This window comes from Nicotiana tabacum, chromosome 19 (genome assembly GCF_000715075.1).
Source record: "Nicotiana tabacum cultivar K326 chromosome 19, ASM71507v2, whole genome shotgun sequence".
NCBI lineage: Eukaryota > Viridiplantae > Streptophyta > Magnoliopsida > Solanales > Solanaceae > Nicotiana > Nicotiana tabacum.
Window position 1 is genome coordinate 103,538,830 of NC_134098.1, and position 24,456 is coordinate 103,563,285.

A 24,456-nucleotide genomic window follows, 5' to 3' on the forward strand; every position below is an offset into this window, starting at 1 on the left:
AGACTAAACATGCTTAAGTTATTTAGTTCATTTGCTAAAATTTCATACCAAAATATGCTGAAGTGTTGTCCTGGAGTTTACAGTTTTGTCAATAGTCCTGAAGGGCAAAATCATCTTTTTAAAATGCTTTTAACAAAGAAATAAGTATGGATACAAACGAAAAAATAAAACGGGTATAAGTTAAAAGGGGGCGACCAAATAGGACGTCCATGCAATTTTTACGCAACAGACTTACATTTGATATAGCCATTCAACTTAGGTGACACAAAAACCGTTACGTGACTTTCAACTTCTTCAAATCCTACAAAAAATTGATTCCTTCTTTATATTATATATTATAATAATAATACAATAAAATATCATTCAGGTAACTTTTTTCAGGAAAATAAAAATTCAGGTAACTTTCATTGAAGTTGACTAAGATAATGAACCAATAAGGGAGCAAGGAATAAGGTGAGCCACGTGAGGTTGAGCACAGGTGATTAAGACCGGGTACCTGAATCTAATCGCCAAAACCCAGACCCATTACTTTATGGCGCTGTTCTTATCGTACGGTCTATACGGAAATTTTAATTTACCGGTTCCATTCGTAGCCGGTAACCCTAATTTCTTATATACGCGCTTTCAACTTTTTCCCGTTTTCCTTATACTACACGTCTCTGAGCTATCCGAGATAAAGTGAGAAGTTTTTTTTCATAAAACGAAAAGGAAAAGAAGCTTTAATGACTTATTGCTAAATTTTTAGTTCCAATATTAGAAAAGGATAGAATAATTCTGTTGAAAAGTTTGTCACAACAAAAATGTGATAGCGACAGTTTTGCTATTTAGACACAGGGTTTCTATGCGTACGTAATAGAAAGACTGAATTTTAAAATTATTGAAAATGTTTTCCTAAAAATTGAAGTATTTGAAAGATAAAAAATGTTTTTCCGTAAAACTAAAATAATATAATAAATATGTTTTGACAAATAAATTTTCATAAAAGAAGCATTTTCTTAAGGGTAATTCAATCTAACAACCTTTTTTTTTTCTTTTTCCAAAAGTGTATATCTTACAAAACTTTTTGAAAAGCTAATTATTAATTGTCAGGAAATAAACGATCATTTAAACGTCACTTTACTCAGTTTTCTAATTTATTTTTTTGGTAACTAACTACTACTATTTTATATTACCACTCGAAATTATGACGTTGCAGTTTGGACATTTTGGTCTCAAACTTGCTGGCCAACAAACCAAAAATCTACTTACTCCTCAAACAGCTTCAAAGGATAGAAATTAAGTAGCTGCATATGTCTATCTTGCTAAACGTGATACACTCCTCCAGCCAGGGTAATTTTATAGATCTCCTGATTGGAAGTTTTCCCTTTTGCATGACCAATTGCCCATGTCACTCACACTTCTATTGATACCTTGCCACTTCAGCAACTTTGGCCATACTTATTTTGCATAGTCACACTTAAACAAGAGATGGTCAATATCCTTATTTTCATTAAGAAATACATGTCTTCTAAAGTGGCGCAGCATGCAATTCTTTCCTTTGTTTGGTGTCTTCTGTGTAGTGCTAGAAATAGGATGAACGGCCATTTGAGTGGTGTTCGGCTTGTGTCGCTAGGTTGAATCCCTGCTTGCGCAGCGACGTCCTAGCCCGCATGTAATCTCAGTCATGGCACAAGTGCAAATTAGGCTTGTCTGGCGTCGGTTTTCGGTGTTGCATATCTAATGCCCATGCATTATCAAGTACAATCAGTTGCCTTTTGCCCTTCGCATTCCACGTGCGGGGTGAACCAAAAGCTGCAGTTGTGTCCTACGTCATCCTTGCTTCGTCGTGCATTGTCTTGGTCCATGACTAGTATGCTCGAACTCTTGAATTCGGTAAATGCAATGGGCATGGGGTCTTCATTGGCTCCTATCTGCCCAAAGAATACTCCTTACGAATGACGATCGTGCTCGTCTTGGACTTGGACGTGCCTTTTGGGTCGGCCATGCTAATGCGACGCCGACGTCAATGAGGAATGCTATCTAGTTGATCCTGTCCGTAGTCATATGCTTGTCTCAATGATTAAGCCATACATGCGTAAGTATGAACAAATTCAGATTGTGAAACTACGAATGATTTTCTAATTTATTTGTTGTATTTTGTGAGATTTTATTTCATTGCAATTTTTCATATGATTTGCCAATCTAAAATAGAAAAGAAAACTATGGTATCTTGTTTGATGTAGGATTAAACATAATTACCAAAGATATACACACGTATAAGATGATACAGAAGTTGTTCAGAAATTATTAATGCAATAATTGAGTAATTTTTTTATGCTAGTACTAGTAGTAGTTAGGTCATGTAAGTATTTGTAACTTGATTGTCATCACCCAGTTGTTTAAAGTATGGGAATATCAAAATATTAATTAGGTTATTTCTTGGGGTAACTCGGATTGTGAAGCGAATACCCTTTGTTTTTGTTAGTTCTTTGACATGGGAAATGAAATAAATTATTTTCAAAAATTTATTGGTTGTTTAATCTTGACATTAAAAAATAAAAATAGATAAATAACACATAAATAGAAGATTATGTTATTTATATCTCTATTTGCAATTCGCTTACTTGTCCTATATGCCTTTTCATCTTCCTAAGAATCTAATGGATTTGCTTAAACATTCCTTAAATAGTCTGTTCTTGTCATTTTTATGTCGCATTTATTCTCATTCTACTTTTGGAATCATATCCAGTTAAGAATCGCTTAACGAATAAGTTAAACAGAATAATGTCTTTATATGTTACTTCAATTCAAAGAAGTTTGTTGTATCGGCTTTTTTGTCTCTCTCTGATGATCTGAAGAAATTGCTTAAACATTCCATTAAATAGTCCGATCTTGTCTTAACATGTCGCATTTATTCTTACTCGATTTTTGGAATCTAATCCAACGGTAAGTTATTGATCGAAAAAGTTAGAATTAAATTTATTTACAAAAGATTCTACTCAAAAGAAAAAAGAGAGCAAACTTTGACACTTCTAAAACAAATAGTTGATGGAACTTGAAGGTGTTGGAAATCTCAAAAGCAAAGTCACCTTTCATCAAGAAATGACGACACCATATAAATATACCATTAGCGACAGAGAACATGGAAGGTTCCATTCCACTACAAAATTGAGGTGTCTTAAATTGGTCAACAACTTTCAAGAACGTACTATCCACGCGTCATTGGCGAGAGTAGGGAAACCCACAAAGGACAGAAAGCTAAAAGAATAGATTAACGGTTACAAAGCAAAAAGCAACAACTCATTACTTAATAATACAAAAAAGAAAAAGAAAAAAACCAAACAGTACTTTAATTGAATAGTATATCTTTCTTTTTCTCATTTCTTGTTTTCCCATGTCTCTTCCCATCTTCCACCAAAAAAAAAACAAAGTACAAAGGGAATAATAAAAAAGAACAACACCCATTTCACCCTTTACCAAATTTGATCTCCAAGATTTGTACAATTTCTTAGGGTTCTTGAATTTCATGGAGTTCAACTGTTCTATTTGTGTTGTTATTGTTGTACTTTTGGTGTGTACTTCTTTAGTCAGTGGAGGTGATATAGTTCACCAGGATAGTGTTGCTCCAAGTCGCCCTGGTTGTAACAACAATTTTGTTCTGGTAACTTCTCGTTCTTTCTTTTAGCTGTTTTTTACTTTTCAAAGATTGAGTTTTTTAATTTATTTTTTGGCTAAAAGTTCATTTTTTGGTTTTCTCCATTTGTTTGGAATATGCCCTCTCGAGTGCTTGCATTATTTAGTACTGACATGAAATTGACCTAATAGAGTAAAATAGGTATAGAAATTTCAATTAGCTGAGCCCATTGAAGCATAGTTGATTGGTTGTGTATCTATGTCTGATGATTTGTCAGTGTATAACTCATTGTTTTATTCATGTCTTAGGTCAAGTTAGCTTTTTTAATATTTTAGAGCTTGAATTTTGTCCTATGTCATTAATTATTGAATGACATAATTGCTATTAGCCAATTTAACTCTCTATTTTACTCTGTTTAGGCAAAGGAACTATCCTTCTGCTATATGTGTTTAATTGTATTAGAATCTATACAATTAAAGTGAACTATGATGTTAGCACCCAAGGGGTGGCCTAACTAACGGATAAGTTGGATTGAAGACTATGATGGATCAGTAGAGGTAAAAAAGTTAAAATGATTGTTGCCGTTTCCTTAATATTTAGTCAGCTTTCCAAGCAAACGAGGCATCTTTACCATCATCAGTTCGCCTGTGGCATGCTCTCTAGTATCAGTTTATCACCAGATCCAATGAAAAACACTTTCAAAAGGATTGAACTGAGAGAGTACACCTTAATTGAATCCAGCGAGTTGTGCAGAATTCTGGTGGAGTAGGAATTTACATATTCTTGTATAGCAATTAGCATGACCGTAATTTATTTTCCTTCATCATTATACGAACTGGCATGAATAACCCAGATGTCATAGTAAAAAGTACACTGTAGCGTGCTGGTTGTTTTACTTACAGTGGTCGGGGGTTTGAACCATATCTTGGACATTTTCCTTATCAAAAGAAAAAAAAAAAGCCCGGATGTCATAGTGTTGTTCCATACACTTGTTTGACCCTCTTAGTGAAACTTGTTTGACCAACTCCGTAGCATAACAGGAGTTAGTGTTATGGTTGGTTTTGTCAGTATCACGTGGAAGCAGAATGCAGTTTAGATATTAATGTAATTATCGTTTTGGAGTCTCTTTGTTACATGGTAGTAATTGGACATATTATCTAAAATTATCTGAATAGTGTTTCCTCAAATAGGTAAAAATTCCGATTTGGGTTGATGGTATAGAGGTAACAGAGTTTGTTGGTGTTGGGGCTCGATTTGGCCCAACATTGGAATCAAAGGAGAAGCGTGCCAATCAGACAAGGCTGGCCTTTGCAGATCCTCCGGATTGTTGTAGCAAACCTAGGAATAAGGTTGGTTCACATTTATTTCTCTTGTTCAAAGCATATTTGGTTGGAAACCTCAAGACAATTGTCATTTGTATAGCGAACTCAACATTTAGGTTTCTAATATGTGATAGCTCACTGGTGAGGCCATCCTAGTGCACCGAGGTAATTGCAGTTTCACTACCAAAACAAACGTTGCAGAAGATGCCGGTGCTTCAGCTATCCTCATAATAAACAACCAAACAGGTTCAAGTGCTCTTCCTAAGTATTATCCTGTACTGTTTTCCATGTTCCAATATGAATTGGCTCATTCTTGATGGTCTTGTGCAAACTGCAACTAGCCAACCAACAGTCACAATTTATTTGTTGAACTGCAGTCACTTTATAATTTTTTTTACAGTCAACACTATTTCCTTACTATCAAATTTCTGTAATCGTTTCTGGTGTTGACCTGGAACATCATTACAGTGTGTTGATATGCACATGCAGAGGGCTCCATATAACTTTGGTTCTCTCATTGCTCTGTAGAGCTCTTCAAGATGGTTTGTGAACCCGATGAACCTGACCTGGACATTGGTATCCCTGCTGTTATGCTCCCACAACATGCTGGCACAAGCCTGATACAGTTTCTTGGAAACAGCTCTTCTGGTGGGTCTTGTTGCATTTTGTTCTTTTGTAGGTCCGACTGCATTATGTGGCTTCTGCATTGTTTGACACGATCTCTATTATTGTTGATTTGTTTCCGAAACAGTGACTAAAATATTTCCCATCTTTCAGTTTCTGTGCAGCTTTACTCTCCAAAGCGCCCAACAGTGGATGTAGCTGAAGTATTTTTATGGCTTATGGCTGTTGCTACCATATTGTGTGCTTCTTATTGGTCTGCATGGCGTGCCAGAGAAGCTGCAATTGAGCAGGACAAGCTCTTTAAAGTAAAGTCACAAACCTCTCTCTCTCTGTCCTTTTTTTTCCTGCTCATTTTGCAGTGTTCTGTGCATTTTGCAATTTTGAAGCAATCAAGTCACTGCATCTTTCCTTAACAGTTTGGTTGAAATATGTATCTTGATCTCGCAGGATGGCTCAAATGAATGCAATGGCACAGAGGTGTCTCGTTCCGGTGTTGTGCTGGAAATCAGCATTATATCAGCAGTTCTGTTCGTGGTGGTTGCATCCTGCTTCTTGATTATGCTTTACAAATTGATGTCCTCCTGGTTTATAGAGGTTCTAGTGGTTCTGTTCTCCATTGGGGGTGTTGAGGTATGTCAAACCAAAAGAAAGAGGGTTCAGGGATAGCATTCAAAGATTTTATGCAAAGTGGCAAATCAGAACATTTTCATTTTTATCTCTCAATATCTTTCATATTTGTCTCCAATACAATTCCATCCTCAGGTGATCCCTTTCATTAATCCAGCTGAGTTAGGAACTTTCTGGCACATTAGTCATATGTAGAGAAGACGTGAATAGATTGAATGAAGTTATGATCATTCTATCTCCATGTGGACAACTTTTGAAGTGCATACTAACACTTTTTTTGCATTGTGCTTACAGGGTCTACAAACTTGTTTGATCGCTTTGCTATCATGGTAGGTATCTTATTGGTGTTGTTCGTCTGTTATCTTCATAGCTACAGTGCATCAAATGCTCTACTAAGCAAAACCACGTTTGCACTGTTTCTAGGAGTAGTTTTTTTCAAGAAGTTTTGCAGAAAAAGTTTCTGAAAGAACTAAAGTCTAAAGATGTTTGGATAATTTTACCTATCAACTCAAAAAAGAAAAAAGATGTTTGGGTAATTGTTTTATAGAACTTTTGCTGCCTATTGGATTTAATTAAAAGAATAAATTTCAAACGCATTTTTGACAAACTGTCCAAGCAAACACCACACAAACTAGAAAAGTTTGCAAAGCTTTCCAGAAACGTTTGCATGGTCAAATGGACCTGAGGGTGAAGAGGAATAGATTGGAATATGTAGTTTCAAATGTTTGCTTAGAGGGGTAAAATATGGAGCAAACATAAACATCTCCCCTTTTGTATTATGTGAAGGTTTGAGTGGGTTGGCTGATTTCATAACTAACCGCATATTTTCGTACTGAGCATCATCCATAGTCCAACTGAAAACAAAGGAAAACATCTCTTGCTTGATACGCATGCTCATTAATCTTACTTTTCCAACTGGCACTCTGCACTCTTCTTTTTGGCTTCAGAAATTCAGCGAGACACGTTTACTCCAAGTAAGACCAAGAATCAATATCGATCTATAACTAGGTAGGTGTGTGTGGAAAAACCAATACAAGTTTCATCAACTTATACCATAGCATTTTAGGTCTCTTTAAAATAATATCTAGGATTCAGGGCCTTAAGCGTAATTAGTTAGAGTGATCTCAAATCTTTTTTAATAGTGGATATGAAGCCCCAACATTACACGTTACTGCCCAATCCCTGTATTTTTTTTGTTTTACGCCCCGTAACTCATCCTCAACCCAGCATGGGCAGGCGATAAATCAACAATTCAAAGTGCTCTTCTTTCGTATTCTTGATAAACCAACGTTTATATATAGATGTAGGAGGATCTGTTTGAGAAGTAAGAAGCCCCTTTGACATCTCTTCATCTGCAAATAATTCTTGATGTGAAAACACATAGCTTAGGGGGCTGATCTTTTCATAGGAAAAAGAGTTGATCTGCAGGGTCCCAAAGGAATTGATTTATTTGAAAAAGACCAGAGTAATAGTTAGTAAGGCTCCAGTTTTGCATGCTTTGGTGAAAGTAACTGTGGCTTAGACCTTCACTGTACACTATAAAATACAGAGCAATACCAAACATGCTGTTTATCCTTCTTTTCTTCTTTTATCATTCGCTGTAGAGTACAGATCACCATGCACTCTTTCAGATAACCTAGGGTGTGCTCTTTCATTGTGGTGCGTTATGATCTCCTTGTCATCAATTTTGTTTTTTGTTAGTCATTGCTACTAAATTTTTATTTTTATTTTCTTGAAATACGGTATAAGTTCATTTTACGTACCATGACTTTGGTTGCTAGTTGGTTCTTAGAAGTGTAGCTAACATTCATTTTATACAGTTTCAGATGGTTTGAGCGTTTTGGAGAGTCCTTCATTAAAATTCCTTTTCTTGGGCCTGTTTCATATCTGACGCTGGCGATTTCTCCATTCTGCATAGTCTTTGCAGTTCTGTGGGCAGTTTACCGTCATATCTCCTTTGCTTGGATAGGTCAAGATATACTCGTAAGCATTATTACAATATTGTAATTTTTCTTCGTCTAATATCATCTCAGTTGCTTGTCTCTCTTTTGTTTCCTTCTTTTTCTCTCAGTTTCAACCCTGACCTGTTGCCTTAAGGATGACATGATATGCTTAAAAAGAGTTGACATGTACTTTTGTCGATTAAGTCAGTAGGTATGTTTTTACAGACGTGGTTGTGAGGGAAAAATGGGAAGTCTGCTTGCTCTATTGTCAGAATATTGGTACATCTTTGCTCTTGAATTGACCTACCTATGAGCTTGGACTCTTTTCATCTTTGATTTTCAAGAGCAATATTGGTTTGTGGGTCTTTTTTTGGGTGACCTTTCCTTGAGTTGTCAGGTTCTGTTCTCTTTTTGTTCTTTTGGAACTACTGTACAGCTGAAATTTCCTGTTTTCCATAAAAACTTTAACGAATTAAATCTCTAAACATTTTATTCTTTTCTAGACACTTGGAAATATGTTTTTTGTTCATCCTGCGACATAGGGGTGTGTAAGGCATATGTTTGTGTTGGGATATCAACTTTTATTCTTTGGTTACCATTCCTTTCAATATGTATAATTATATATCTAGACACTAGAGAAAGCTCTCAACCCCCCATCCCCATCCCCAACCTGAAAGAGAAAAGAAAAGGAGAGTAACTTGAAAATTGGGAAGCTCTATTTTTGTTCATATTAGTATTGACCCAAGTTAACAGATTGACAATCTCTCTTTACTAGGGTATTGCATTGATCATCACCGTTCTCCAGATTGTGCAAGTTCCCAACCTCAAGGTAAAACAATTCATGCTGCTGGTTTTTTATTGCGTTATAGCTGGACAGTTTTATGTACTGTTTTGGCTTTAGGAAAATGGTATATTCCTCAACCTTCTCCCATAACTGCTTGAAATTTTATTGTTGATGCGCAAATTCTTCCATAATGTGGTAAACCTGTTCGTTTTATATCAACTGTAAGTAGATAAGAGCTCCTCACAAACCTAAACACTGTAGAAGTCAACCTTGGACTTTGGTGGAAAATCAATTTTTTCTTTGTAATAGTCATTAACTGATAAGAAAGGAGGAGAGAGCGCGGAGAAAGTTGCCGATCACCTTTGACTGACTTTTTTATTTATACAATAAGAAATACGTAGGATTACCACTAAGGAATCACAAATTACCCTTCTTCACTTAAATCTTCCCTCAACCTCAAGAAGCTTACCAAATATGTAGAGTTCCCGGATGGTTATGAATGTAACTCATTTTAGAGTTTAGTGTGATGACCTGCCACGTCACCATGCCACATAGGCACAATTTGGCATATATTAATACCATGTGGAAGCTTACATAGGAGGAAAACTAGTATTTGTGAGAAGATTCTAAAGAAGTATGGACATTTCCTTTGGAAGATCCTAGATGCCTATGGATTTGCTAGGAAAGTCCTTGGAATCTTCTAGGCTTGTAGATAATTCTAGAGAAAGCCCTTATCTTGTAAATATTAAGGACTTGTGTAAAAATTAATATTTACACTCTAGCCCCAAGGAGACTAATATATAAAGGGGGCCATCCATTTGTAATTCACCAAGCAAACAATTCAAGTTCTCTTTAATACAAAGCTTCCTTTAACAATTCTTTTGTGTTCTTTCTACCATTCTCTTAACGATCTTGAGTGTGGTAAGGCTGACTTGACATAGCAAGAACGTGAGCAAGTTGTGCAAGATCGTGAGCGAGTTGTCAAGTGCCGCACGTGTACTTAGTTAATAACTAAGGTTGTGACAAACGTAGTATCAGAGCAAAGGTTGCAACTAAGGGAATGACGAACAACGGAGAAATTAACGGTGCCAACACCCAAGCCAACGTCATCCAAGATGCTGCTGGCAAGAGTGGCCGTAACAAAAAGAGGAATGCCACCAACAAGAGCCAGTAGGTGCCACCCGAGGTTGTGTCAAACGAAGGGCTTACATCCCAAGAGCCATCTGCCACTGAGGCGAGCGAGGATGAAGTGGAGGTCCTGCCCGAGGACGTCTCGCTCAGTAAAGAGTGGGTGATGAAAATGAACGCGGGGATGGACGCCGTGGAGATCTTTGTCCAACGCTTGGAGAAGGTGGAAGGCACCCTTAGCGTTCTTGAGGGGCACACTCTTGAAGAGATTGAGAGTATCCGAAATGACTTGGAGGGACGTACACAGACCGAGATGGAATTAAGGCAAGCCATCACTGCCTTAGAGTGCAGACTCATGGAGGCTTTGAGTACTATCAATGCTATGAAGACAAAGATAGAGTTACTCGAGGAGCATGCTAGTGCTGGCGTGACCGAGGGAGCCAACAATGTTGTGGTGACGAGGGAGGCCAAGATCGAGGCTCCCAAACCCCCGGTATTCAAAGGTGGTCGTGATGCACAAGAAGTGGAAAACTTCCTTTGGCACTTGGAGAACTACTTCAGGCACGGCAAAGTGAGGGACGACGAGGTCATGATCAACACTGCAGTGTTGTACCTCTCAAAGACTGCCATGTTATGGTGGAGAAGGAAGATGGCCGACGTGGATAAAGGTCTGTGTACTATTAGCACGTGGGATCAGTTCAAAGTCGAGTTCAAGCGACAGTTCTTCCAAACAATGTCTTGTACGAGGCAAGGCGTAAGCTTAGGGAGTTGAAGCAAACAGGGAGCATACATGTCTATGTCAAGGAGTTCACTATCCTTATGCTTCAAATCCCCAACCTGACCAATGATGACTTGTTGTTCCACTTCATGGACGGGTTGCAAAATTGGGCTAAGCAGGAGTTGCAACGCCGGCAAGTCGCAGATATAGACCAAGCCATAGTGGAGGCCGAATCATTGATGGATTTCAGGCATGACAAGCACGACAAAGTCAAAGGCAAAGAATCAAAGTTTAACAATGTTAAAGGTGGGGGAGACCGTGGCAAAGACAAGGAGATACAACGATAATACTAAAGACTCAAGATTCCAAAAAGTCGAGTGGCCGTCAGGGCTATGCCGAGAAGAAGGGATGTTACATATGTAGAGGGCCCCACAACTTCAGGAATTGTCCCGACCTAAAGAGACTCAGCGCCATGGTCCGTGAACGGAAGGAGCAGCCGCAAGGAGAGAGTTCGGGAACCGCATAGTTGGGTATGATCGGATTATGCGTGCCGTCACGAAGCAATCTATCCAACCTACCGAGAGTGGCAATCAGTACGTGGATCTCACCATCAACAACAAGCCTGCTCGTGCAATGGTGGATACTGGAGCAACTCATAATTTCGTGACTGAGGCTGCTGCAAAGAGACTAGAATTGAAGCTTGCTCCAACCAACTCTCGCGTCAAGACCGTGAATGCCGAGGTACAGAATGCTCATGGGGTAGCTAATGGAGTTGGTGTCAAATTGGGAACTTGGAAAGGTATGACAAACTTTACCGTAACCGCTATGGATATCTTTGACATCATACTGGGGCAAGAGTTCTTTAGACATTGTCATACTTTGATCGACCCCTACCTCCAACATCTCTTGGTTATGGAGCGAGAAGGATCTTGCATGGTACCTACAGTGACTATGCCACACGGACAGAGCCAAGCACAACTTTTAGCTATGCAGGTTGTCAAGGGGATCAAGAAGGGGGAGTCGACGTTCGTGGCAACCATCGCAAGTCTGGAGGAAGACGAGAGTTTTCAAGAGATACTGTCGCCTTGCATAGAGAAGTTGCTTGAGGAAAACAAAGATGTCATGCCCGAGAAGTTATCTAAGCACTTGCCGCCTAGGCGAGAGGTGGATCACAAGATTGAGTCGGAGCCAGGGGCTAAGCCACCCGCATTTGCCCCATATCGTATGGCACCGCCCGAGCTAGAGGAGCTCAGGAAACAATTGAAAGAGTTGCTAGATGCTGGTCACATTCGCCCATCAAAGGTACTTTTCGGCGTACCGAGCACTTAATAAGGTCACAGTGAAGAATAAGTATCCGATCCCGCTCATTGCTGACTTGTTCGATAGACTTGGGCAAGCCAAGTACTTTTCCAAGGTGGATCTTCGCAGGGGCTACTACCAGGTTCGCATTGCAGAAGGGGATGAGCCGAATACAACATGTGTGACGAGATATGGAGCCTTTGAGTGGTTGGTGATGCCCTTCGGCTTAACCAATGCATCGGCCACATTTTGCACCCTTATGAACAAGATTTTTCATCCCTACCTTGATCAATTTGTGGTAGTCTACCTAGACGACATAGTCATCTATAGCAACACCTTGGAGGAGCATATGGAGCACTTAAGGAAGGTTTTCCAAGTCTTGCGGGAGAACGAGCTATACATCAAGAGGGAGAAATGCGAGTTTGCACAATCAAAGGTGCACGTCTTAGGCCATGTTATTAGCAATGGCGAGCTACGCATGGACGAGGCTAAGGTACGTGCTATCCAGGAGTGGGAGGCACCTATAAAGGTAACTGAGTTGAGATCCTTCCTTGGCCTTGTTAACTACTATCGTCGGTTCATCAGTGGCTACTAAACAAAAGCCACACCATTGACTGAGTTTCTAAAGAAGAACAAGCCATGGGTTTGGACGGAGCATTGTCAAAAGGCGTTTGAAGGCCTTAAGGCAGCTGTAACAGAGGAGCCAGTCTTGGCGCTACCTGACTTTGCCAAGACATTTGAGGTGCACACAGATGCCTCAGACTTTGCCATTGAGGGTGTCCTGATGCAGGATAAGCATCCCATAGCGTTTGAGAGCCGTAAGTTAAATGAGACGGAGCGGCGTTATACGGTGCAAGAGAAGGAAATGACTGCCATTGTGCATTGCCTTTGTACATGGCGACATTATTTGCTCGGGTCGAGGTTCGTGGTCAAGACTGACAATGTGGCTACTAGCTACTTTCAGACGCAGAAGAAGCTCACACCAAAACAGGCTAGGTGGCAGGATTTCTTGGCCGAGTTTGATTATGTGCTGAAGTACAAGCCGGGCAAAGGTAGCGTTGTAGCCGATGCCTTGAGCCGGAAAGCCGAGCTTGCTGCCATCACTTTAGCAAGTTGGGACATTCGTGAGGCTATAAAAGAAGGCATGCATCATGATCCAGTAGCCAAACAGCTTATCGAGGTAGCCAACCAGGGCAATACGAGACGCTTTTGGGTAGAAGACGGCATATTGCTTACCACGGGTCGGCGGGTCTTCGTGCCTAAGTTTGGAGACATTATACGGCGGATCATAAGGAGAGTCATGACACAATGTGGGCTGGTCATCCAGGCCAACGTCGCACTAGGACCTTGGTTGAGTCAGTCTACTATTGGCCACGCATGCGAGATGACATAGAATGTTATGTGCAGACTTGTCTTGTCTGTCAGCCGGACAAGGTTGATCAATAACAACTCGGAGGACTTTTGGAACCGCTACCAGTCGCAGAGCGTGACTATGGACTTTATCACTTGTCTACCGAAGTCCGATGGTTATGGTACTATTATGGTGGTCGTGGATAGATTTTCTAAATATGCCACCTTCATGCCCGCCTCACCAGGTTGCACTGCCAAGGAAGCTGCCAAGTTATTTTTTAAGAACGTGGTGAAGTATTGGGTCAGTGATCGAGACCCCCGTTTTACTGAGAACTTTTGGAAAGAGTTATTCGACATACTTGGCACGAAACTACACTTTTCCACTAGTTTCCACCCACGGACGGATGGACAGACGGAACGGGTCAATGTCTTACTGGAATGCTACTTAAGGCATTATATAAGCGCGCATCAGAAAGATTGGGCAAGGCTCCTGGACATCACCAATTCTCTTATAACTTGCGGAGTGAGTCCATGGGGCGGACACCATTTGAGCTAGTCACAGGCCAACAACCACAAACTCCACATTCATTACCAGTTGCATTTGAGGGAAAGAGTTTGGGGGCTTATCATATGGCCAGAGGATGGGAGGAGCAGCTTGACACTGCTAAGTCCTACTTGGATAAGACAACTAAGAAGATGAAGAAGTTTGCGGACCGTAAGCGGTGTCCCACGGACTATAGATTTGGGGACATGGTAATGGTGAAGTTTAACCCAAGACAATTCAAGGCACTACATGGCATGCATCAGAATTTGATTCGCAAGTATGAGGGGCCATTTAAGATCTTCTCCAAGGTAGGCAAGATCTCATACAAGCTTGACATGCCATCGTATCTTAAGATCTATCTTGTCTTCCATGCCAGCATCCTTAAGCCATATCATGAAGACAAGGATGATCCGAGTAGGAGCCAATCAAGTCGAGCGCCTATTACTATCACCGCCTCACATGACCGGGAGATTGAGGCTATTATTGATTATCAGGCCAGGCGAAAACAAGGGCAGAAAGCCACCACAATGTTCCTCGTCCGTTGGAAGGGGCAATCTTCGGAGGAGGCCACGTGGGAACGATATGAAGACTTATGGCAATTCAAAGATAAGATCCGAGAGTTTATGCAGCAATATTGCACCGCGGTCGTCGCAACATTAGGTGGGGGAGAGTGTGATGACCCGCCACGTCACCATGCCATATAGGCACCATTTGGCATATATTAATACCATGTGGAAGCTTACGTAGGAGGAAAGCTAGTATTTGTGAGAAAATTCTAGAGAAGTATGGACATTTCCTTCGGAAGACCCTAGATGCCTATGGATTTGCTAAGAAAGTCCTTGAAATCTTCTAGGCTTGTAGAGAATTCTAGAGAAAGCCGGATCTTGTAAATATTAAGGACTTGTGTAACAATTTATATTTACACTCTAGCTCCTAGGAGACTAGTATATAAAGGGGACCATCCATTTATAATTCACCAAGCAAACAATTCAAGTTCTCTTTAATACAAAGCTTCCTTTAACTAGGGGTGGGCGTTCGGTACTTCGGTACGGTATTTAAGAATTTCGGTTAGGTAATTCGGTATATCAATTGTGCATACCAAATACCGTACCAAAGTAGTTCGGTATGGTTTCGGTACGGTTCGGTATTTAAAGAAAAAATAGTTTCTCCACTGGCTCGATGTCCCTCACTTGTAATTATGATTTTATGGCTTCACATATATGTTCCAATCACATTATCCATTGCTAGAAGCTAAATGGTCAAAGTGCAGAATCTAGTTCATTTTAGCACCAGGTTATTCTAATAACTATAGAAAAGTTTCTGCACCAAAGACATGATCTTAAATTAACCAAACAGTGGAACCGATCCTTATTTTTTTATAGGCGAGAACAAAAAAACTTTACAGCTAGCTCTTTAGGGAAGAATCAGTTTGCCCTTTTCTTTCTTCGACCATAGCAGAAGTTTAAAGCAGTTAGAAACAACTATATGTTTCAAGCAGCAGAAGCAAAGCGCAAGTAAAATAAAAAAGTTAATCACTGTAAGAAAGAAGAAAAAACCAACAATTAACTCAAAAAATAATAAAAGTTTCAGAAAATAATACTTAAGAAGAGCTGAAGATTGCCGGAATTACATGTCCAAAGAAGGCAAAATACATCAACTGACAGAAATATTTCGGTATTTCGGTTAACCGAAGTATCGAAATTTCAATACCGAGAACCGTACCGAAGTACCGAACTTTTAAAAAAATTATACCGAATTAGTACCGAAGAACCGATACCGAAATACCGAATTAATTTGGTCCGGTCCGGTTTTTCGTTTTTTCGGATATTATGCCCACCCCTACCTTTAACAATTCTCTTGTGTTCTTTCTACCCTTCTCTTAGCGATCTTGAGTGTGGTAAGGCTGACTTGACATAGCAAGAACGTGAGCAAGTTGTGCAAAATCGTGAGAGAGTTGTCAAGTGCCGCACGTGTACTTAGTTAACAACTAAGGACATGACAGAGCCCCTAAAAGGGTGATAAACATATCAGCAACCTGCTCCATTGATTTTGCAGAGGATGTTTAGAAAGCTGAGATAGTGGGTTATAGAATTCGTCATTTGTAGTTGCCCTCTTTTTCCTCCTCTTAACGGAACAACGGTTTATTGCTGGTTTCTCTGCAGTTTATCATGTATATCTTTTGTCCTGCAGTCAAACAACTACAATAAACAAGCAACAGTAAGAGCTAATAGTTTGGTTCAGGAATAAGAGTCTGATGATTTATTAGTCCTTGACTTGAGTTCTTGCTGAAAAGTCCAAAGATTATCACAAGTACTGGCATTCTGACATTATCCCTTATTTCCTTGACTTTATCAGGTGGGAACAGTTCTTCTAAGCTGTGCTTTATTGTATGACCTTTTTTGGGTGTTTCTTTCCAAACCGTTGTTCCATAAGAGTGTGATGATAGTGGTAAGCTCTTTATTTGTTTGTTTGTATTCTTCTTTATGTTCGTTTGCGTACTTTTTACCCTGCTAACTACAAAGGACTTGCTCCGGAAATATGATCCTTTTCTCTTGTATAGGTTGCACGCGGTGATAAAAGTGGAGAAGATGGCATTCCTATGCTACTGAAAATTCCACGGATGTTTGATCCTTGGGGTGGCTACAGTATCATCGGGTTTGGTGACATAATTTTACCAGGTTTACTGGTAGCATTTTCCTTAAGGTTTGACCATGGAGCTGAATGAAACTTGTATTTGCTCTCCATTAATATGGTTCCATCAAGTCCTATATTTCTTGAAGACTTCAATTTTTTTCAGTATACTATTATTCCATTCTCCAAAAAGAGCCTGTTCAAAGCATTGGCTCTAACACATTTGACGGAAGGAATTGACCCCCCTATTGATGCCTCTGTGAGACTCATTGTTGCATAATTAAATGCTTCCATGTCGGACACTTCTGCTTCTTCAGATGAGCAATTTAAGTAAATTTTAAGATTAACCTGGTGATATAATCTAGGTGCGCTCAATTTGGCCTGGACACTACCATTAACAGAAAAAAGAAAGAAAGTTAATCTTAAGATTAAAAGGAAAGGTTGAATGTTAGGTTATCATTTAAATGGTGAATGCTTGCAAGTTCTAACAATTATAGCAGTCAAAAGCTTTGTACCTCTTTTTTAGATTTTTTTCCCCCATAGTTTTTGTGCTTTGTCGCAGGTATGACTGGCTGTGTAATAAGAAACTTCGAGAAGGCTACTTCCTTTGGGCTATGTTTGCTTACGGCTTAGGTATGATGAGTTCTTCAGAAAATGGGAATAAGCTTATTTACTTGACATGTTATTTTGATTGTGACCAAGTGAATACCGTGTTCTTGTTGTTGATAGAATTGCACTGCTGTTGGTGTTTTTGTATGTTTCATCTCTCTCCCTCTTTCTGTTCAGTCAGAAATAGCCTGGACTGTTCCACATAATTGTGCAACTTGATCCTGGTTAAGTGATGAACTGCAGTAATGATGCTTAGTTCTGCCCTTATTCCTACTAATAATGAATAATTCGAGAACAAATAATATGTCAGAGTGTAGGAAAATTTGAGGGGTGCTATTCTTGTTAGTGTTTGAGCTAGATATGTATCTCTTTCACCATGTCAAGGGAAGTTGCTATATTTTATGCAAACAGCCGAAATATCGTATATAATGTATTAGAAGCATCCGGTTGGTACTGTTGGTCAGTGTTTTTGAAGGTGTGGAACTAGCGCAAGCTTCTGTTTGACTGTTAATTCTTTTTTTTTTTTACAGGTTTGCTCACGACATATGTGGCTCTAAATTTGATGGATGGTCATGGTCAACCTGCTTTGCTTTACATTGTTCCATTTACACTAGGTATGCTACAAGAAGCATAAAAAAAGCTTTTGTAATGAAGCAGCCAAACCTATAACATCTTATTGTAACGATAGATTCTACCACCGCACACTAGAATCTACCACCACTAACACACATAGGGTGATTCTCATGGAAAAGAAGTAAGAATTAAATGTTGAGTCTGAGAACCTTAGTTTTCAATTTTCTGCAAATTGGATTCTGATTTCCCTTTTACCTTTTTTTTTAAAATTAAAAGTTTATGAATGAAAAGAAGAGGCATTAAGAGAGAAGAATGAGGAATTCAGGGGAGAGACTACAACTTTGGTTTTGGCTCTAATACCATATAAAGAAAGAGGACATTGGACCTAATTCAACCCCAAAAGTTAGCTGATGAGATGATTGCCCAAAATCAGATGAAACGGGACAATAGTTTGCACTAACATTCTGGGAAAAAAGGAAATTTGAGAGAGGTAGTTAAAGATGATACAGATGGCTTTCCTCTCCAATCTTCAAAGACAAGTAGATGCGCCAAAGTGCAATATGTGTAACTGTAGCAGGCAAATAAGGAAGAACCTAAAGTATAAGAAGATAATTTCACGGTTGTCTCACCTACTATTCATAAGTTCTCCATGCAGCCTTGCCTTTCTTCCTTGCACTCCTTGTGGGCATTTCTTCAGAACTTAACCGAAAATTTCCCATATTGTTCCCTTTCCTCTTTCAATATTTTAGGTAAACAAGAAAAAGCTTTTCATTTTATACGTCGAGTGCTTATCATTTTTAACATCTGTTATTGCTCATGTTAGGCACATTTTTGACGGTGGGAAAGCAAAGAGGTGATCTCAAGCACCTATGGACAAGAGGAGAACCAGATAGGCCTTGCCCGCATGTCCGGCTTCAACCAGAGTAACTAGATAGTAACGAGGCATCGATCCATAATCACCTATAACTCTGATACCTCCAAATACAAGTTGGCGTATACAAGAGTAAAATTTGTACCAGAGGGTGGAGTTCTGAAGATTGCAGGATACTTAAGTAGGCTGCCCTTCAAGTAGAGACTCTGAGATGTAGAGCCTGTAGATTAAGTAGGAGTTTGGCAAGACATGTGTACTGCCTGTGCACCTCACCTTGTAGTTTGACAAGCAAATCCGTCACCATCAGGCAGTAGCTGTAATAGAATAGCTTCTTTGGAGGGAAACCAGTGTGCAGTAGTTTCATCTATAGTAGGAAAGACACAACTTTTGTATGATAGAACTTGCTTTAGCTGACATTATGCAACTTCAAAATATTGGATTGGATGTACCAACTCTGTGAACAGCTGGTGTTATTTACTCATATTATGGTTTTGTTTCTTTGAGCAGAAATCAGTTTATTTGGACCAATATTTCTTACAAGACTATCATTTGGTAAGTGTTGCCAAAGTTTACACTAGTGTTCAGTCTAATATGTTACTGATAATCAATGCATTAATTAAAGCTGACACTACATAGCAAATATACAGGAGAAACGAACCCATGTTAGATGTACAGAAGAAACAAACCCATTATTAAAAAGAAGAAGAGACGTCACAATTTAGATATTCTTCTTGTTGCTACGTCAAGCAGTGGTATGTATTTATATTTAATATCAAGACTTAAGAGGTGGTCAACCACTTGATACACACACGTTCTCTCTATTTTCTTTTCTTTTATTGTCCTCTTCTGTAATTGACTAACACATGTCCGAGCGAAAACCACACATATTTATACTACAATAATGTTAGTATTGTTTACAGTAATCCACTGCGGGGTACACTAAAAAATGATATTTGAAAAATCAAGAATATACGTACTTGAAAATTTTCTCAAAACTATTTATTGTAATGAAGGAGTTATATGCAAAGTAAACAACGAGGGGGAGAATTGAACCAAATTAGACATTTAAAAGTTGTTACCATACAAATTGTAATCAACGGCAAGATAACCAATCATCACCAATGAGTTGCCAAAGGCCCCAAAGCTCAAAGGCAATAATGTGCGACCGTTGGGTTGAATTTCGTGACATACTTTTGAATAACTTTTTCCAACGTTTAGAAACCCGCTTTATTAATTTCAAGTTCCCATTCAAGTATCCTTTTGCTTTTCCACTACATATTAATTTTTGGTTACCGGGATTAAGATACTAATTTTGACATAAAATTTTGGATTACATTTATTCCGTATTTACTTGTTAATACTAGTTAAAAACAATATAAATTTTATACCAAAATCTTGGTGTTATTTATTCCATATAGGATGTGGGTTATAATCTCAAATATCTTAGTTCCGAACAAAATGAACCTATAGAGAAAGTAAGAAAGTAAAGAGCTTCTTTTAGGAGGTAACATTACACTTAATTGATGTTAGATTAAATTGCTAACATTAAGCTGCAACTGGATATAGATGCAAGTTTTGACGGCCTTTTATTAACTTTGAATTATATATTTGTAAAAGCTCACTCTCACTGCTACAAAAGGGAAACACTACACCAATTGGTTTTAAAATTGTGAATCAGCTTCTGACTGTATATTCTCCAAAGACCACTCTATGTTATTTATTTGTTTAAATTAAGGTATTGGCCATCATATACAAATTTGTGAAATGGCCATTTAACGGATTAAAGCTTTATAAAAAGCAGAGAAAGGTGTCTGCAAAATGAGTATGACAGCACATCTTCCTCCTGTCCTGACTCCTGACCCCTTCCCTTTTTCATAGTTTCCTCTTTATCACACAAAACAAAAGCAAAAAAGAAAAAGAGACAGATATACTTGAGTATGAAAAGAAAAACTTACCTAAAACTTCCTTAATTCTTTTCTTTCTTTCTCTTATTGTCCATTTCTTTTTTCACAGTTTACTCCACCCTTTTATTCCTTGTTTTACCAGCTAAGCATTTGCTTATATGGTGTTCCAAGTCCTGAATTTTCTCATACGGCTCAACACTCATCATATTGCTTGAAAGTAAAATCGGCAAAAAATTGATTCTCTAAGCAATTACTTCTCTTTTCTATTTATGTCCTCATTAGAGTTAATTTTTTTCCAAATGCATATCCCTTTCACACACTATATAATTTAATTCATGTAATTCAAAGATGATTCTATATTTTCACTTCACAAAAAAAAAAAAAAAAATTGTCACCATTTTGGCTTACTTGCATTGAAAGTTCTTACTATTAAGCAAAACATGTAGTCCAACTTAGTAATGAGAGTTTGCTCTAACGTAAATTTGTATTGTGCATTAAAAAGTTTAAGCATGAAAATAAGTATATATTTTATTGGCATGAAGAATATATTTTATTTTTTCGGCTGCTGCACTAACTAATTGATAAATTATAACCTTGCTTGACAAAGAAATAACTTTATTTAAAAAAATAATTGTTAAATTGAACTACAACGAAATGATTCTAGATGCTTAAACTTAATTATGAAAATTCGTCAATTTCTCATTTATTGGATACATACAAGACTACAATATAGGAAACTTCAAGGGGCACAAATGGAAATCAAACAAACATAGAGACGCTAATGCAAATATGCAATATTTATCAGCAATTTTCCCTCTATAAAAGAATCAGTATCATCACAAAACAAAGAAAAAGCAAAAGCTGCATTCTGTTGCATTCTATTGAAGAAACCTGTAAGCTAAGAATGGAGGGGAAAGAAGAGGATGTGAAGGTAGGAGCAAACAAGTATTCAGAAAGGCAGCCATTAGGGACCTCAGCACAGAGCAAAGACTATAAGGAACCACCAGCAGCACCATTGTTTGAGCCTGGTGAGCTCCATTCTTGGTCCTTTTGGAGAGCTGGGATTGCTGAGTTTATGGCTACTTTCTTGTTCCTTTACATCACTGTCTTGACTGTCATGGGCTACTCTAGGGCTAACAGCAAATGTAGTACCGTTGGTGTTCAAGGCATTGCTTGGGCTTTTGGTGGTATGATTTTTGCCCTTGTTTACTGCACTGCTGGCATCTCAGGTATATATATATATATATTTCTATCTCTCTCTTTCTTTACCTCCATAATTTATGTACTAGTCACCTAAAGTTGTGCTTTTTGCTTCAAAGCTACACTTTCTCTCATGTTCATTAGTGATATATATTTTGCTTCAAAGATGAGATCTTTAATGTGTTTTCTTGATAAATGAAGAAGTAAAACCTTTAAAGTTGCAGTCTTTGACAGTTACTGAGTTTCTTATTTTGAACTACTTCTCTGGAGTTTCATAATACATCAAAATTGTAACAGTTTCCTTTTGGACATTTTGGAGCAGAATAACTTTTTTAGTGGTTATCTTTTATTTGCAATGTTCTTATGGGATTTTTTTGGCTATACTAATAGCATTTCCTGCTAGAGCTGGATTAAACTCCAAGCAGCATCTTAGTGAAAGATGCCAGATCCTCTGCAGAATTGGTTTTTAGAATGTGTTTCGGTGCTATGATGTGTAAAAATATTTACAAAATCTGGTTACTTATAAGGTAGTAAATCTCTACAATTTTCGCACTTCTCAAATAGCTCCGTATTCCTATATTCTTTGCTATTACATGCTGTGTTATTTGTTTATGTTATCTTATTTCCTTGCTATTGTTACTGTTTGTTTATTGTGTCCTTTTCACTGTTCTTAAGCCGAATGTCTATCCGAAACAACTCTTCCTTCATAAGGTTTAGGTAAGGTCTGCGTACATGTTAACCCCCAAGACCTCACGTGCGGGATTTCACTGGGTTTGTTGGTGTATGGTAAAAATGGTATCTAACCTGCTTTCACATGTTAAAAACTACACTGATAGTGTTAGAAATCATTACAGTATATAACTTAAATTGTTTTAATTTTGTTATTTGTTCTCTGACCTTGAGAAATTCTTGATTTTTGATCAGGTGGACACATTAACCCTGCTGTGACATTTGGTCTGTTTCTGGCAAGGAAATTGTCCCTAACCAGGGCAGTTTTCTACATTGTGATGCAATGCCTTGGTGCAATCTGTGGTGCTGGTGTTGTCAAAGGGTTCCAGCCATCTTTGTATCAGGTTAAGGGTGGAGGTGCTAACATTATGAACCATGGTTACACCAAAGGAGATGGGCTTGGTGCTGAGATTGTTGGCACTTTTGTTCTTGTCTACACTGTCTTCTCTGCTACTGATGCCAAGAGAAATGCCAGAGACTCCCATGTCCCTGTGAGTACTTACTTGGCTTCTCATTTGTACTTTAGATTTTACTGTTGAGCTTAATGTATATGTATTCTAGCTCATGGTTGTGTATTACAGATTTTGGCACCACTCCCAATTGGATTTGCAGTGTTCTTGGTTCACTTAGCCACTATCCCAATCACAGGCACTGGCATTAACCCTGCTAGAAGCCTAGGTGCTGCCATTATCTACAACAGAGATCAAGCATGGGATGACCATGTAAGTTATCTTTTATGCATGAATGGATTTAGTATGAGGACAATCAGTGGGATGCACCCACTATCCTTGAATTCAATTGTACATTAAATTGAATAATTTTTTAAAAAATGGACCCAAACTTGAGGATATATGAAAATGAGGATTCATGCAACCGACCCAACAACTTGAAATTGAGGCTTAGTTGTTGTATAGTTATTACTAAATCCTCACCACTTATCGTAGTAATAGTAATATTGAATGAAACAAAAAACATGAGATGAATTTTCTCGGCTGCTTAAGCTTTGGTGAGCAAAATCATCTTGTACCTTTGTTGGTGGGAAGTAGCTGGTAGAGACGGATCCAGGATTTTAATTCTATGAGTTCAAGATTTTGACTTCAACCACTGACCTATCAACTTGTTTGAGTTATGGGTTTATAGCTCATTTTTCAGCAATTTTAAAGAATTTTATACTGAAAATCTAGATTTAAGATATAAGTTATGGGTTCAATTGAACTATAACTAAATTGTTGGATTCATCCCTTGGTCATCACGTTAGCTGAACATACATATAGTGAATACGTTAGCACCCATTATCTTAAAATCTTAGATCCGTTTCTCTTTTTAAGAGCTACGAATTATTTTTAAAAAAAATTGTTCATTGTTGTTTTGGTTTTATGAGTAACTAGAATTTTCTCTTTTTTTCCTGGTTTTGAATAAATGCAGTGGATTTTCTGGGTGGGACCATTCATTGGAGCTGCACTTGCTGCTTTGTACCATCAGGTTATCATAAGAGCTATTCCATTCAGGAGTGGAAACTGAGAAACACCTTGGTTATTTATCATAAGAGCCTGTGTCTTGTTTCTGTCATTGGTTACTTTGCTATGATTGACAATGATGTTCAATGTTGATTATGTACAAAAACTGTTGTATTGCTTTATTTATCGTATTTGGTTTTGAATTCATCTTATTTATTTTAGCATCTGTTTTAGCGTTATTGCCTTATTATCTCTGCAACCCTTTTTTGTTTAGAGCTAATTTTCTACCTACTGGCGGTTTAAAAAGTATTTTCACAATCAAAACCTATAAAATCTCTATGAAAAGCATTAGTTGAAGTAACTTGGTAAAAATGATAGTAATTGACTTGCTAATTTTGCAATGTCAAGTACTCCCTCCGTCTCATGTTAACAGTCGTGTTACTAAAAATACTTGTCTCAAATTATTTGTCATTCTAGAAGTTCAAGACAAAATTGATTATTTTTTTCTTTTTTTTACCCTTAGTAATAAT

The 24,456-nt window shown here is 38.2% G+C and overlaps 2 protein-coding genes across 3 annotated transcripts; both read left to right on the forward strand.

Annotated features, from left to right (window-relative positions):
- The first annotated feature begins 3,287 nt into the window (after window positions 1–3,287).
- On the forward strand, window positions 3,288–19,146 carry LOC107827577 (signal peptide peptidase-like 2). 2 transcript variants are annotated; one of them, XM_016654741.2, is made up of 14 exons: window positions 3,288–3,640; window positions 4,804–4,962; window positions 5,070–5,181; window positions 5,464–5,583; window positions 5,713–5,864; window positions 6,007–6,189; window positions 6,481–6,515; window positions 8,007–8,169; window positions 8,905–8,958; window positions 16,308–16,400; window positions 16,513–16,655; window positions 17,146–17,216; window positions 17,723–17,806; window positions 18,589–19,146. In XM_016654741.2, exons 1-14 carry the CDS (start codon window positions 3,506–3,508, stop codon window positions 18,690–18,692), a joined length of 1,608 nt encoding a protein of 535 aa, XP_016510227.1. In that variant the 5' UTR covers window positions 3,288–3,505; the 3' UTR covers window positions 18,693–19,146. The 2 variants fall into 2 exon arrangements, with proteins under 2 accessions (XP_016510227.1, XP_075094441.1); XM_075238340.1 differs by having other exon boundaries at window positions 3,474–3,640; window positions 4,789–4,962.
- Window positions 19,147–21,374: 2,228 nt separating this feature from the next.
- LOC107827570 (putative aquaporin PIP1-5) lies at window positions 21,375–24,150 on the forward strand. Its single transcript, XM_016654729.2, has 4 exons — window positions 21,375–21,769; window positions 22,665–22,960; window positions 23,051–23,191; window positions 23,895–24,150. Exons 1-4 carry the CDS (start codon window positions 21,445–21,447, stop codon window positions 23,988–23,990), a joined length of 858 nt encoding a protein of 285 aa, XP_016510215.1. The 5' UTR covers window positions 21,375–21,444; the 3' UTR covers window positions 23,991–24,150.
- Window positions 24,151–24,456: the final 306 nt, after the last annotated feature.